The sequence below is a fragment of the Suricata suricatta genome, chromosome 1, assembly GCF_006229205.1.
Source record: "Suricata suricatta isolate VVHF042 chromosome 1, meerkat_22Aug2017_6uvM2_HiC, whole genome shotgun sequence".
Taxonomy (NCBI): domain Eukaryota; kingdom Metazoa; phylum Chordata; class Mammalia; order Carnivora; family Herpestidae; genus Suricata; species Suricata suricatta.
In genome coordinates this window covers 156,057,222-156,070,952 of record NC_043700.1, presented here as the reverse complement: position 1 = coordinate 156,070,952, position 13,731 = coordinate 156,057,222, and the positions used below count along the sequence as shown (strand labels likewise).

Genomic DNA, 13,731 nt, shown 5'->3' with positions numbered 1-13,731 from the left:
AACAATACCATCATGTGCAAAAGGCACTCTACAGGTCACAAGCGCTTTCTGAGTTGATCTTGATATCAAGCCCTGAGGTGGTATAATTCTCATTTTTCAGATGAGGAAACCAACAATTCAGAGGGCTTAGGAAAGTGGCCTAAAGTGAAAAAAGCTATAAGAAGTGTCTGCAGGCCTTGAATAAGAACCCTAAATCTAACTCCGTGCCCTTTCCTGTGGCCTGCCTCGCTGGAGGGCACAGAGCTTTTGCTATAGTGGACTTAGTTCCTTTGAGAAAAGTGTTAGAGCAAACAGTGCAGGACGGTGACCACCTGTCCGGGTTTGCCTGGGACCGTCCTACTTTTAGCAGTGGGGGTCCGTGTCTTGGGAAACTCCTCAATCCAAAGCTAACTGGGGTGGTCGGCTACCCTGCTGGCATCCCTAAAACAATAATTTTAAGCCACGAAAGCAAGAGAATGAATATTTGTCATGTGCATGCTACGTACCAGGCACTGGGCTAGGGTCTCTTCATGTAGAAGAGATTCTTCAATATGAAAACTGGCTCTGCTACTTATCACACAGGTGTCTTTGGGCACGGTCCTTAGCCTCTCTGTGCCTCAGTTTCCTCATCTGTAAAATAGGACAGCAGCAATTCCCAAGTTGTTAGGAATGTTGAGGAAAGACTTGTAAAGCTCTTAGAACAGTGCTAGGACCACACAGTAAGTGGCATGTGTGTGTGTTATGTATGTATGTGTGGAAGTATGCATGTATGTGTATGCATTTTACTTAAATGAAACATTTACCAAAAAGAGACGCCAGGGTAAATTGTGGCCTTGCATTCTGTTAGTGAGGGAACTGCACCGAGGGAGGGGCTGAGATTGCACAGTGGGAAATGGCAGCATGTGGCTGGTGCGGTCAAGGCACACGTTGCTGTTTCTAAGATGCACATGTCGCTCTTTGTGTCCGTAGGCCTATGTGAACCTCCTTTTCTGGTACCAGTTCTTTTGTGGATTTTCAGGAACATCCATGACTGACTACTGGATTTTGATCTTGTTCAACCTCCTTTTCACGTCTGCGCCTCCTGTCATTTATGGTGTTTTGGAGAAAGATGTGTCTGCAGAGACCCTCATGCAACTGCCCGAACTTTATAAGAGTGGTCAGAAATCAGAGGTAGGTGCTAAACCAAAAATTCTTGAACCAGCGCACACCCATTGTCAAAGCCCGGGCATTTCCCAGTCAGCTCAGCTCACATAGTGTGGTACATTCAGGACTACTTAAAACAATTTGAATTAGGGGGTGCCTGGGGGGCTTGGTTGGTTGGGCATCCAACTCTTGATTTTGGCTCATGTCATGATCTCACGGTTTGTGGGATCAAGCCCTGCGTGAGGCTCTGTGCTGACAGTGTGGAGCCACTTTGGGATTCTCTCTCCCTCTCTCTCTGCCCCTCCCTCAATTGGACATATGCCCATGTGTGCTCTCTCTCCTTCTCTCAAAATATATAAACATTTAAAAAAAACTATTTGGATTATATGGATCCTTCCAAATATCTCTGCTAACCTGGCAGATAGTAAGTTACTTGCTTCTGGCCTTTAGTACTTAAATGAAGAAATCAGGTGTTTAGACGTTACATAATGTGTAGTATTTGCTAGACATCACTGTGCCGTCTCTTGTGCAAACAACTAAACATTCCATCTCATGTATCTTCACAAAACATGTCAGTGGGAACCTCGGAAATCTCGCAGCTACACAAATGGCAGAGCCAGGATGAGACTCCTTCTTAGTCTGGTTCCAAAGCCAAAATCGAATTCTTCAGCTTCTACTCTCGTGCAAAATAGTGGCGTGATCTGAGTGGCTCCCTCTACTTAAAACTGCCTGCCTCTACTTCACTGGTCTTCAGCCTGTCAGTCTACTGATAGATCCTTTCTATCTGTAGCCTTTCCAGGCTTCTCTCACTGACCTCAGTGCCTCCCACCCAGAGTATTGTGGTTGCTGATTAATTGAGCTAAGCTGTCTCAAAACTCTTTTCTTTCTTTTTTTCTTTTTTCTTTTAGAGAGTGCATGCAAGCAGGGGTGAGGGGCAGAGGAGGGGGAGAGAGAACCTTTTTTTTTAATTTTTTAAAGTGTATTTATTTATTTTGAGTGAGTGCAATCTGGGGAGGGACAGAGAGAGAGGGAGAGAGAGAATCCCAAGTAGGCTCTGCACTGTCAGCAAGGAGACTGATGTGGGGCTCGATCCCACTACCCTGGGATCATGACCTGAGCTGAAATCAAGAGTCAGGTGCTCAACTGACTGAGCCACCTAGGCACCCCAAAACTCTTTCCTTTCTCATTTCTCTTCTACAGAATTAACAATTAATGTAGCACTTATGAACGTTTTTATAATGCCTGCTATATGCCAGGCACTATTCTAAGTCCTTAATACACATAAATCTAACCTCAAATGACCCTCCAAGTAAGTGCTGTCTTTATCCATGCTGTAGGCAAGGAAGGTCAGGCACAGGAAGGTGCCATGTCACTGTTCCTGGCTGGTGCCTATGAACACTGGATCTGACCCATGCTGTCCACCATTATGCTGTGTGGCAGAAGGTAGCCTGATGCTATCTCGAGTTCTTGGGTCACCCCCTGCCTCCACCATGCTATTTAATACCAGGAATCCAAAGTGTGGTCACAAGTGCATTGTCAGGATCACAGGGACTGAGGAGGGTCAGGAACCTACAGATACCTATAAGTGGGCAAAGCTGAGGCGTCCTTGTAGTCAGATAGTCTGATCTTGAAAGGAAGATTCCATTAATCAAGACTCTTACCGTTACAACTGACAAACCGACTCAAACTGGGTTCAGAAAAAAGGGAAGTTTATTGTCTCACAAAGCCGCAAAGCCCAGAGGTAATGATGACAGAACACTGTCACCCTTAAAGCAACTCTAAATGTGCAGGTTAGGACTCATTGGCCTAGCTTGAGTCTCATGCCTTTTCCTGTGTCTATCGTGGTGGCTAGCAATATCCTTTTCTCCTTGACCAAGCCTGGGACAGTTCTCATTCCCGAGGACAGAGCTGAATCACATGGACAGGATTGGAAAGAAGGGGGTCCTAGAGAAGCATTAGGCAGATGAACATCAGACCCACCATAAGAAATCTCCATGTTGTGGGGTGCCTGGGTGGCTCAGGCGGTTAAGCATCTGGCTTCGGCTCAGGTCATGATCTCACGGTTCGTGGATTCGAGCCCTGCATCGGACTCTGTGCTGACAGCTCAGAGCCTGGAGCCTGCTTCAGATTCTGTATATCCCCCTCTCTCTGACCCTTCCCTGCTCACAATGTCTCTCTCTATCTCTCAAAAATACATAAAAAAAACATTTAAAAAACATAAAAAAAAAGAAGTCTCCATGTTGTGCCCCACCCACTGTTCTAAAGACACTGACCCAGATCAGTTAGAAATCATGCTGAGTTTATGTTTAAATTCTGAGTCTTTAATTTCTGTTTCTGTGCTGTGCAACCTTGGTAAATTATTTAACTGGCTTGCACTTGTGTTTCTTTATGGAGATGGTGTGAGGATTAAGTAAGATAAAAAGTTCTATTCACATTAAGCTCTTAGACTTGTTATTTTTACCCCCCAGAATTAACCAGAAATTTTAGGAAATCTCAAATTTAAAATGTGTTTATTTTTCTCGGTCTAACTTTATTTTGACTTGAACTTCCCTATCCAGGCTGGGGAGTAATTTAATGTCCACAGGCTACCTGCAGTGGCCAACACAGACTAGTCACACGTACATCTTTCAGGGGAGAAAAAATCCTCATAGTCCTTTAATATCATCCAATCCATTTGGATCAGGGAACTAAAGGGAGTTTTCCTATAGGAATCCAGGCTGACTTAAAGTTCAAGGCCAGGATGCAGGAATGTATGGTTGATATTAATGAAGGTTGTCTTGTACCCACTACCTGAGTTAAATTCCAAGTCCACTGGGGAAAGAGAGGTGAGGGAGGAACGTTCACAATTGTTGTAGCCGGCATTTTAAAAGCCCATTTGTACAGACTGGGATTGGTTCTTCCCCTTGGAAGAGTTGAGATCATTGTTTCCTGTTGTTGAACCCTGTTATCGGTTCTTTGCACACATTGTTCTATTGACTCAGCCAGTTTTATAATACATGGTCATAGCAGGTGGATTCCCAGCATGTGGCTAGTGATAGAAGGTAATTGATTTCTTCGAGTTTACCTTCCAGAAGAGTTGTCCTTTCTTTGAACTTAGTCTTCAAGTGAATTCTGTTTTATTCTTGGGCCATTTCCTGTCTTCAGCATCATGAAGTAGAATCTCCAGGGTTTCAGAATCTTCCACCAAAAGGAGATGATGTGGAAGGCTGGAGCAGAGGCTTCCCTCCCTAGAAGCAATCATCTGTTAACTGTCTTTCATCACCCACAAAGCCATCTTTTCTGGCTTTGACTTCATATCCATATTTTCCCTTTTTGTTTCCAAGAGATCGGATGAGTTCATCTCTTTAGCCTCTCATTCATCTTTTACCCTTCTCTACTTCCCAAGTCTTCTTACTCACATGACTGCTGTGGAGTAATTGTACTTTTTACCTTATTTGCTCTAGGATTTTTGAGCAGCTTTCATTCATCCAGAAGCATGAAGTTATATTTTAGCTTCTCCCCAAATTGTTCTCTCTTGCCTAGCGACATTTTGGTTGCTACTTCGTTTCTATCACATTCTCTTCTATCATTTGATTGTGCTTCTGCTTAGCTTTTATGGACATTTGGATGAGGAAAGGCTGGTAGAGCATCCCCTCATTTTGAAGGAGGAAATAATAAAAAAGATACAGGGAAAAAGCAACAGTAACAGTGTAATAAAAGGAACAATAATAGTAATAAGATTAGAAACACTAAATCCTCATTGCTTTGATTTTCCAGAGGACGAAGAGATCTTTTTAAGAAAGGATAGATTTTAAAATTCTCAGTGTAACCTATTGAGGAGTAGGAGGATGTACATTGGAGAATTTGTATATTTATAACTTATTATTTAGAAGACTTTGGTTGAAATTTCAGCCTTTGTGTATGTGGAAGGAAATGTGATTGAGAACATGGTAAGAATAGAGAAGACTAGGGCAGAGATACAATACACATGTTGCCACTTTTGTCCACGGCAGACATCACTGATAAACTCTATTCTTCCTCCTGAGGCTCAATGCAGCCTCACAATCCTGCACACACATCACCATTCAGTCAGAGGTGGCTCTTGTTTGAAAACGTGTTTCAAGTACAGATTAGTGTCTCTGCTTGAGCTTTCTTTTTTTTGCTATAAGCTTTTTGTAAGAAGTGGTTTAACATGTGCAAAGCTATATAGGAAGAGTTTATTAGTCCAGCAAATATTTATTGAGTACTTGATATGTACCAGGTACTATTTTACTCACTTGAATTAAAACAGTTGAAGTCCCACTGTATGTAGTTTGCATCCATTGAGAGAACCAGAAAATCATTACGTAAACAAATACAGTCATTTCCAATGGTGATGAGAGATTTCTTTTTTGTTGGGAGAGAGTGTGTGAACACACCCAAGTGGGAGAGGGGCAGAGAAGGAGAGAGAGAAAAGCTTTTTTTTTTTAATGTTTTTAAATTTATTTTTGAGAGACAGAGAGAGACAGAGCGAGCAGGGGAGGGTCAGAGAGAGAGGGAGACACAGAATTCGAAGACAGGCTCCAGGCTCTGAGCTGTCAGCACAGAGCCCGACGTGGGGCTCGAACCCATGAACCGTGAGATCATGACCTGAGCCGAAGCCAGACGCTCAATGGACTGAGCCACCCAGGCACCCTGAGAAAGAAAATCTTAAGCAGGCTCCATGCCCAGCACAGAGCCCAATGCAGGACTTGATCTCATGACTCTGAGATCATGACCTGAGCCAAAATCAAGAGCTGGGTGCTCAACCAACTGTGCTGCCACGTGCCCCAAGATTGGTCACATGGTATAAGTGACAAGTGGAACAGAGCTCCTTTATGGATTTTTTTTCACCTATGAACTTAGTCAACTGCTACACCTTATTTGTTCAACACTGTTTACAAAGCCCAACGTATTCTTTGTGTGAGAGAATGAAGGAGTATAGTCTTCTCAGAGAAGCAGAAGTAAGTAGTGGCTTGTGTTCTTCTTTGACTTTGCTTTGACCCATTTAAATATTGATCCTTCCTCAATATCTGTTTGGTTTTCAGGCATATTTGCCCCTTACCTTCTGGATCACCTTGTTGGATGCCTTTTATCAAAGCCTGGTCTGCTTCTTTGTGCCTTACTGTGTGAGTCCCTGTTCACTCAAAGTGGGTGTTATTAATGAATCAATGATGCTTCTTTGTTGGCAATATAAGCATACACAATGGATATATTAGGGAAGATTGGTCATATAATCGAGTTGATAATTTAGACTAAATTATAATGCCCCCCCAAATATGTTAGATAATGGATTAAGTTTGGAAAGAAGTACCTAGTTGATTCCTCTTTTTGTCTTCTTTTTAGCCCTGTGCTGCTTGAGAGATTTTGTAAATGACCTGAATAAAATTGAGAGTCAGGCATATAATGAGATGAATCAAAACCAGAAAGGCAAAGTCAGAATATGAAATCTGTTATTAGTGAGTGCTGGGATAATTCTACCAGGATGATATTTGTAGTATTAAACTTAAGTTCTTATTCATAATCTATCCAAAACGAAAAAAAAAAAACTGTTTTACAGGTGAGGAATAGAAGAAATGTGACTAAGGAAAGAATGTGTAAAAATGAATTTTAAAATTTGTGCCAGCACAAAGCAGCATGATGTAACTGCCCACTATACACAGGCCTGCCCAGGAGAAAACACTAGTTTGATCATAGATTGGTGTTAGCAAAAGTACAGTGCTAAGGATGATAAAGGTTATAGTCTTTAAGTTAACACTTTCTTTTCTTTAGTTATTTATTTAAATAAAATGACTTGAATTTGCCCAGCTAAAATATTCTGGGTTCAGTGCATTTCAAGAATACAGATAAGGCAAACTGAAGTGTAAGCAGAAGAGAACCAGTACAATTGTGAAATGTCAGAAAAAAAGTGTCATTCAAAGAATACTTCAAGGACTTGAGGACATATACATAGGAGAGGAGGAGATATTTACTTAGCAGAGATATATACTCAGGAGAGCCTTAATAGCAGCCTCAGAGATTTGCAGCTCTGTTAAATGGGACATATTTCGTATTTTTCTATACCTCAAAGAGCTGGAAGAATAAGTATGAGGTTCCAGGAGGATGAATTATGACAGGGTAAAGAGACATTCCAACTGAAAAGTTCGGATTAGATGGCCTGAGAGTCAGTCTTTCTCTATGTTCAAGTTTATCCTAAGTGACCCATTATTGAAGAAGGGACTCCATCCACAGTTGAGCTGTAGAATATAGGAATGGTGGTCACGCCACTGAGTGTGACAACTCTCCAGCCTCACCACCTGTTGTCCTTTTTTAGACCTACCAGGGCTCAGACATTGACATCTTTGCATTTGGAAACCCCCTGAACACAGCTGCTCTGTTCATCATTATCCTCCACTTGGTGATTGAAAGCAACAGTTTGGTGAGTGGTTTTCCTGCCTCTGAATTAGGCTGTGCTTGGGGAAGTGTCTTCTATTAGCAGTGACCCTACTAAACCCTTCATGCCTAGAAGACACATGTTAACAAGAGTAATGATTCCAAATAAGAAGGGTGATTCACGGCTACTATTGTTGATTGTTGAGTGCCAGTATGTTGAGGTTGATGGCCAGCAAGCCAAAGTGGAAGATATCCACCTGGTCCCCTCGGTGGTATCCCTGGTGGATGGTTCATGGAGGCCTGAGTCAGGCTGGAGAAACAACTGATGGCCGATATTCTTCAGGATGGCCAACATTACTTGATTGTGCTGATGTCTTTCAACTCAACTAAAAAGACAGGCTGTGCCATAATCCTGATATACTGACTTGAGTGAGGGGTGATTTTATCATAACAAAATTTTTCATGTTACATAAACATTCTCTTTCCTCCAGAATTTTTACTGTTCACTTAAATCTAGGTCTTTTTTTTTTATCTTATTTGCTAACTTAATGATAAAGTTAGGTCTTTTCATCAAAATGATTACACTGTAGCTCTCTGCAGCAAAGTTAATGTGTAGGATACAGATAATGAGAGCTTTGTTGTAAATCTTCCTTTGCAGATGAACATTCCACCCAACTCTGAAGAATAAACTGCCTCTGTGATTATATGCCAGTCCCTCATTTCTGTTGGCATTATCTTTGCTATAGTCTAAACCATTAATTTTTATTTATTTTTGAGAGGAGAGACAGAGAGACAGGGAGACAGAGAGACAGAGCATGATCAGGGGAGGGACAGAGAGAGGGGGAGACACAGAATCTAAAGCAGGCTCCGGGCTTTGAGCTGTCAGCATAGAGCCCAGCATGGCGCTTGAACCCACAAACCGCGAAATCATCACCTGAGCAGAAGCTGGACACTTAACCGACTGATCCACCCAGGTGCCCCACCACTAGCCTCTACTCTTGACTCCTCCAGCCATCCTCTGCAAAACAACCAGAATCATCCTTTTGAAACACAAATCATATCCTGTTGCTGTCCTTTGGGTAAAACCTTCAGTGATTTCTCATTGTACTTGGAATAAAATCAAAAAGCCCTAAGGTGACCTACATGACTTCATGCAGCGATGCCTCTACTTTTCTCTCCAGTCACATTTCCACTTACTCGTGGGCTGGAGCCACATTGTCCCTCTTCAGAGGCTCAGATACAGTGAGCTCCTTACCTTATCAAGTCCTTAGAATTTACCATATCTTCTGAGAAGAGTATTCTTACTCTTCCCTTGGTTCCCAGCACTTTACCCAGCTCAAACATTACTTTAAGTCTCAGCAGAAATTCTCCTTTCCCCACGAGCCCTTCCCTAACCATCCATTGTCTCATGCCATCCTTTTGCTTTTACCCCTCGCCCTAATAATAAGTTCTTATTCATCAGTTATGTGATTATCTGATTTGTGTTTATCTTCTGCATTAAACTATAATCTCGGTGAGGACAGGGTTTATATTTATTTTGTTGACCACTGTATACCAGAATCTAGGACAGGACTGGCACATAGTAGGTGCTTAAAAATATTCGAATGGATAAACAATGATTAAATGACTAACCAGTGTCTGGAGTGTGTTTACCATCCTCATATGAATGCATTTCAAACAGGACTTGCTGAATGAGGTTATAGTTGAAATGTTATGTGCAATCATAATATAAAATTATTTATAATAATTTCTAAGGTAGAGCTGAATATTTTTGGCGTCACTTCCTTTGCTTATACCCTTCTATAACACACTGTACAAGCCTAAGGTGTAGTAAAAGTTTAATATCTTAAAATACCAAGTAGAGAGACTAAAGGGAATTGTGGAACTAAAATATTTGCCATTGTTTTAATATCTATTTGATTCCATTTTTAAACAATTTTGTAGGCACTTTTGGTTACTACCCAAGGAATTGTCATAGGTTCTCACATTATTAGCATATCAAAGGATCCAATGGATCAAGTGTGTTCATTTGGGTTCACTGGTTATGATCACCAGCAACTTGAGCACATAGAAAAGATATTAAAAAATATACTGAAGAACCATGGTCAAACCAAACCAAACCATCCTGAGGAACAAGAGTGGCTCCAGACATCCAGGAAACAAACTAAGGGGCAGGATTGCTCTGCTCTGAATTGGCTGTGGTCATGTTCTTTCTGCTTTTGCCTTGCTAGGCTCCACATTTAGTACCTGGTGACAGAATTCTGTCTCCTTAGTTTCAGTCCTAGATTTAGGCTAGAGGAGGGATATTGTACCACGATTGTGCACAATGTCAGGTATTCACCTAAGAAGGAAGGAAGTGAAAGCCAGGTGCCAAGAAAAACAGTATTTGCTATATAAAGGACGTATCATTAAATACTTTTTCTCATGCCAGGGTAGGCTAGAGCTCACAGCCTCGGAGAATCCCTTGTTAGGAAGAGTCAGCGATTGCGAGGATGTGAAGCAGCTTCCCTTCACGCTCTGCCTCTTCATCTCATTGTCACCCCCCACCTTGCTGTCTGTTTTCACCCAGTGTCTCTGGACTGTAACCATATCAGTTTATGTAAATGTGTCAACCATCACGTTGCTAGCTCGCTTGCCAATCACACATCTTAAGGGAAGAAAATTCAGGCAATAGGGTTCAATGGGAAGGAAAGACATTTGAGAAAGAAGGAGAAAAAATAACAAATCATTGTTTTAGAGGCATGATCATCAGGAGCTCTGAGCAGTTTGTACATTTTATGCAGAGTGAGCCATCTTTGTGATGCTTGTGAAGATATCTGCCTGGGGGAAACACTTTGCAAGATTAAGAGGGAAAAGAAGAAAACTGGATCTTGTTTGAAATTTATAGCCTTAGAAAATATTAATAAAGGCATTGCTTTTCCCCCAAAAAGCATAACCTTTTCCACCCTGGTACACACAACGATTTTAGGTGGTAATGTCTATTGCACTAAATAACATTGAATACCACACAATGTGAAGGTGATTCTCTTTCATACTTTGGATTATGTCAATTTCCCTTTGTAACAAAAATTAGACTCTACACTCAGCACTTACGATAATAGGTAATGGTGATATTACATCTACTGTTCTAACTAAAGTTACTTAAATAGTAAGCCAGTTTAAGAGACATCTTAAGAGGGGCACCTGGATGGTTCAGTGGGTTAAACGTCTGGTTCTGGCTCAGTTTATGAGTTTGAGTCCCACGTTGGGCTCTGCCGCTGATGGTATGGAGCCTGCTTGGGATTCTCTGTCTCTTTCTCTCTCTGTTCTTCCCCCACTCTCACTCTCTCAAAAATGAATAAACTTTAAAGCAACAATATTGAGAAAAATTCCAAGCTATCCATAGATACAAAGGTGGCTAGGTTACAGTGTAAAGAAAAATACTTGTTTCTTGTTCCTGTAAGGTCAGCTACTGTTCCAGGTAGCTCAAGAGTACTTGTACTCTGAGTCGGGGGCTGAGTGCCCTGGCTGTGCCTTGTAGCTTTACCATCTGGAATTATCCCCAATTGGGGAAACTTTTTGGCCAACATGCAAAGAAAGGAGATGGCATGGAAAATTGCACACCAGCTCTTCCCATGCCTCTAACCTGAACATTTTGCATTGTCCCTTCCATTCACATTTCATTGATCAATATAGGATATACGGCCACACTCAATTTCAAGGGAACGAGGATATGCAGTCCTTCCAAATGCTTACAATGGGAAGAAATTAGAATATTGGTGAGGAACAGTAATGTCTACCAGCCATGTGAATGGGTAAAGTTTGAGGATTGAAGTATAACTTAATGAAGAAACAGACCAATTAGTGACTATTAAAAAAGAGAGAGAGAAAGAGAGAGAATGCAAGCACCTTATGGTGCATGGACAAGATAAAATAAAATAGTCATCAGAATTGGCCTGTTGGCGTTTGACTTCGTTTTACAGAATTTAAACAGTGATATGAACTGTTCACGAATGATGCTCTTGTCTCTTTGGTATTTGGTGTTTTGTTCACTAAGGTTTCTGACACTGTTCATTCATTGCTTAGACATGTTGTCCCTTCAACAGAACAGAGTACATCGGGGTGCGAAACCCTATCAGTGACAGTGTTTGTTTCCCCTGCTTTTCTTGTCTTGCAGACCTGGGTCCACATGCTGGTCATTGTTGGTAGCATCTTGTCTTATTTTTTCTTTGCCTTGGCGTTTGGAGCCATGTGTGTGACTTGCAACCCACCATCCAACCCCTACTGGATTATGCAGGAGCACATGCTGGATCCAGTGTTCTACTTGGTTTGTGTCCTCACAACCTGTGTCGCCCTTCTGCCGAGGTATGGTGTCTTATCATCAAGAGAGTAAGTGAAATCTCGTAGACTTTGGATTCTTCAGGCAACTGCTGAGAATGGATGGCTGACTGTCCTGTTTACTAGTGAAGTCAGCCCGTGTGCTAGCTAAAACATTGGTGTGTTAGCTCTTTTACCAGAGAACAAATGTGGTTTAAGTGAACCAGAAGGGATAGGTCTCTCCCATGGAAAATTCTGATCTGGTTGGCATTCCCCAAAGATGGGGCAGCTTCACCTACAAGGTTACATGAGGATCCTTTCCTCTGTCCCTTTCGTCTGCCAGCTCCCACAGGTGTTGCCCTTATCTGCATGATTGAAGATGGCTCACCATCAGCACATCCACATCCCTGCCTCCACGAGGGAGAAAGAGAGAAAATGGAGTGCAAGCAGCCTTCTCTTTCTTCTTCTCCTTCTCCTCCTTCTTCTTTCTCCTCCTCCTTTTCCTTCTCCTCCTCCTTCTCTTCCTCCTCCTCCTCTTCCTCCTCTTCCTCTTCCTCCTCTTCCTTCTCCTCCTTCTCCTCCTTCTTCTTCACACAGAAGTGACCCTGAAGCTGCTCATGTCACATTAACTAGAACTTAGGTATATGGACTCTGAAGTGGCTAAGATCTGAGTGTTTCTAAAAGGAAAAAGGGGAGAGTGCATCCTGAGGGACAAGTATTGGTCTCTGTACAACCTATAACCACTGAAAATGTACCTCCTTTATCTGAGTTCAGTTACCTTTCCCATTTTAGTTTACCTTGAATTTCTAATATTGTATGGGATGGAAATGGCTAAGAAGAATACATACATGGGTTTTTACTCTATAGTTCTTTCTCTATTTTTTTATAAAATTTATCTGATGAGCTGGAAACACTTCGCCAAATAGTTCAACATCGTAAACATGGTGTGAGAGTCAAATGGTGATTTCATTTTATTCTTTAAGAGACCCGGCAAACTGGCTCAAAGGCTAAATCTGGCCCACTGCCTTGTTTTTAAAAGTAAATAAAGTTTTATTGGGACATAGACATATTTATGTTATCTATGGCTGATTTTGCACTACAATAACAGAGGTGAATAGTTCCAACAAAAACTGGCTTAGAATGCCTGAAATATTACCATCTGGCCCGCTGGAAGAAAGTTTGCCACCCTCAATTTGTAACACCAGCATAAGACAGCACGGGCACAAACTTTTTGGTACTGATGGGCATTCCTTCTAGAAATGAATAAGAAAAAGCCATTTGAGTCCTTCTGTGGTGTTTACGGTTGTGTACTTAATATCACTGCTAAACCGAGATTCTTCTACACTACTCACTTATTACCAGCTTTCAGATTAAAAACTAACAAGATGAACTTGTAGGAATTGTGAAAGCACCATTCCTATAAAGTCATAATCTGGAAAGAAAAATCCTTCCAGACCACTATGAATACAACTCTATCTAACATTGTTGTAGTAGACTGAGAAAAATGATTCCCTAAAACACACTGATGCCCTAATCCCTGGAACCTGTGAATGCTATGTTCTTTGCTTATGCAGATGTGATTAAGAATCCTGAGATGGGGAGATTATCCTGTATTATCTGCATGGGCCCTAAATGCAATCAGAAGTGTCCTTATGAGCGAGAGGCAGAAGAGGATTTGACACAAGCAAATAGGAGAAAGCACTTCAACCACGGTGGGAGAGATTACTTGGCCATGAGGCTAACAAATGCCAGCACTTTCCAGAAGCTGGAAAGACAAAGGACTGGATTTCCCCATAGAGCCTGTAGAAAGTGCATTGCCTTTCCAACACCTAGATGTTGGTTCAGTGAACCAATGTCAGAATTCTTGGCCTTCAGGAGGTACGTGGGTGGCTCAGTAGGTTAAGCGTCTGACTTGATTTTAGCTTCGGTCAGGATCTCATGGTT

The 13,731-nt window shown here is 41.7% G+C and overlaps 1 protein-coding gene across 5 annotated transcripts in view; it reads left to right on the top strand.

The window, feature by feature from the left end:
* ATP10D (ATPase phospholipid transporting 10D (putative)) overlaps window positions 1-13,731 on the top strand; it is a 109,584-nt gene that overhangs the window by 91,662 nt on the left and 4,191 nt on the right. For 2 of the 5 annotated variants that reach the window (XM_029946183.1, XM_029946212.1), the window contains 4 exons: window positions 949-1,149; window positions 6,168-6,248; window positions 7,433-7,537; window positions 11,648-11,859. In XM_029946183.1, coding sequence (XP_029802043.1) covers window positions 949-1,149; window positions 6,168-6,248; window positions 7,433-7,537; window positions 11,648-11,859 — 599 coding nt within the window. Of the gene's footprint in view, window positions 1-948; window positions 1,150-6,167; window positions 6,249-7,432; window positions 7,538-11,647; window positions 11,860-13,361; window positions 13,666-13,731 lie in introns of all 5 variants that reach the window. The other 3 variants (XR_003911541.1, XM_029946193.1, XM_029946203.1) reach the window with 3 other exon arrangements.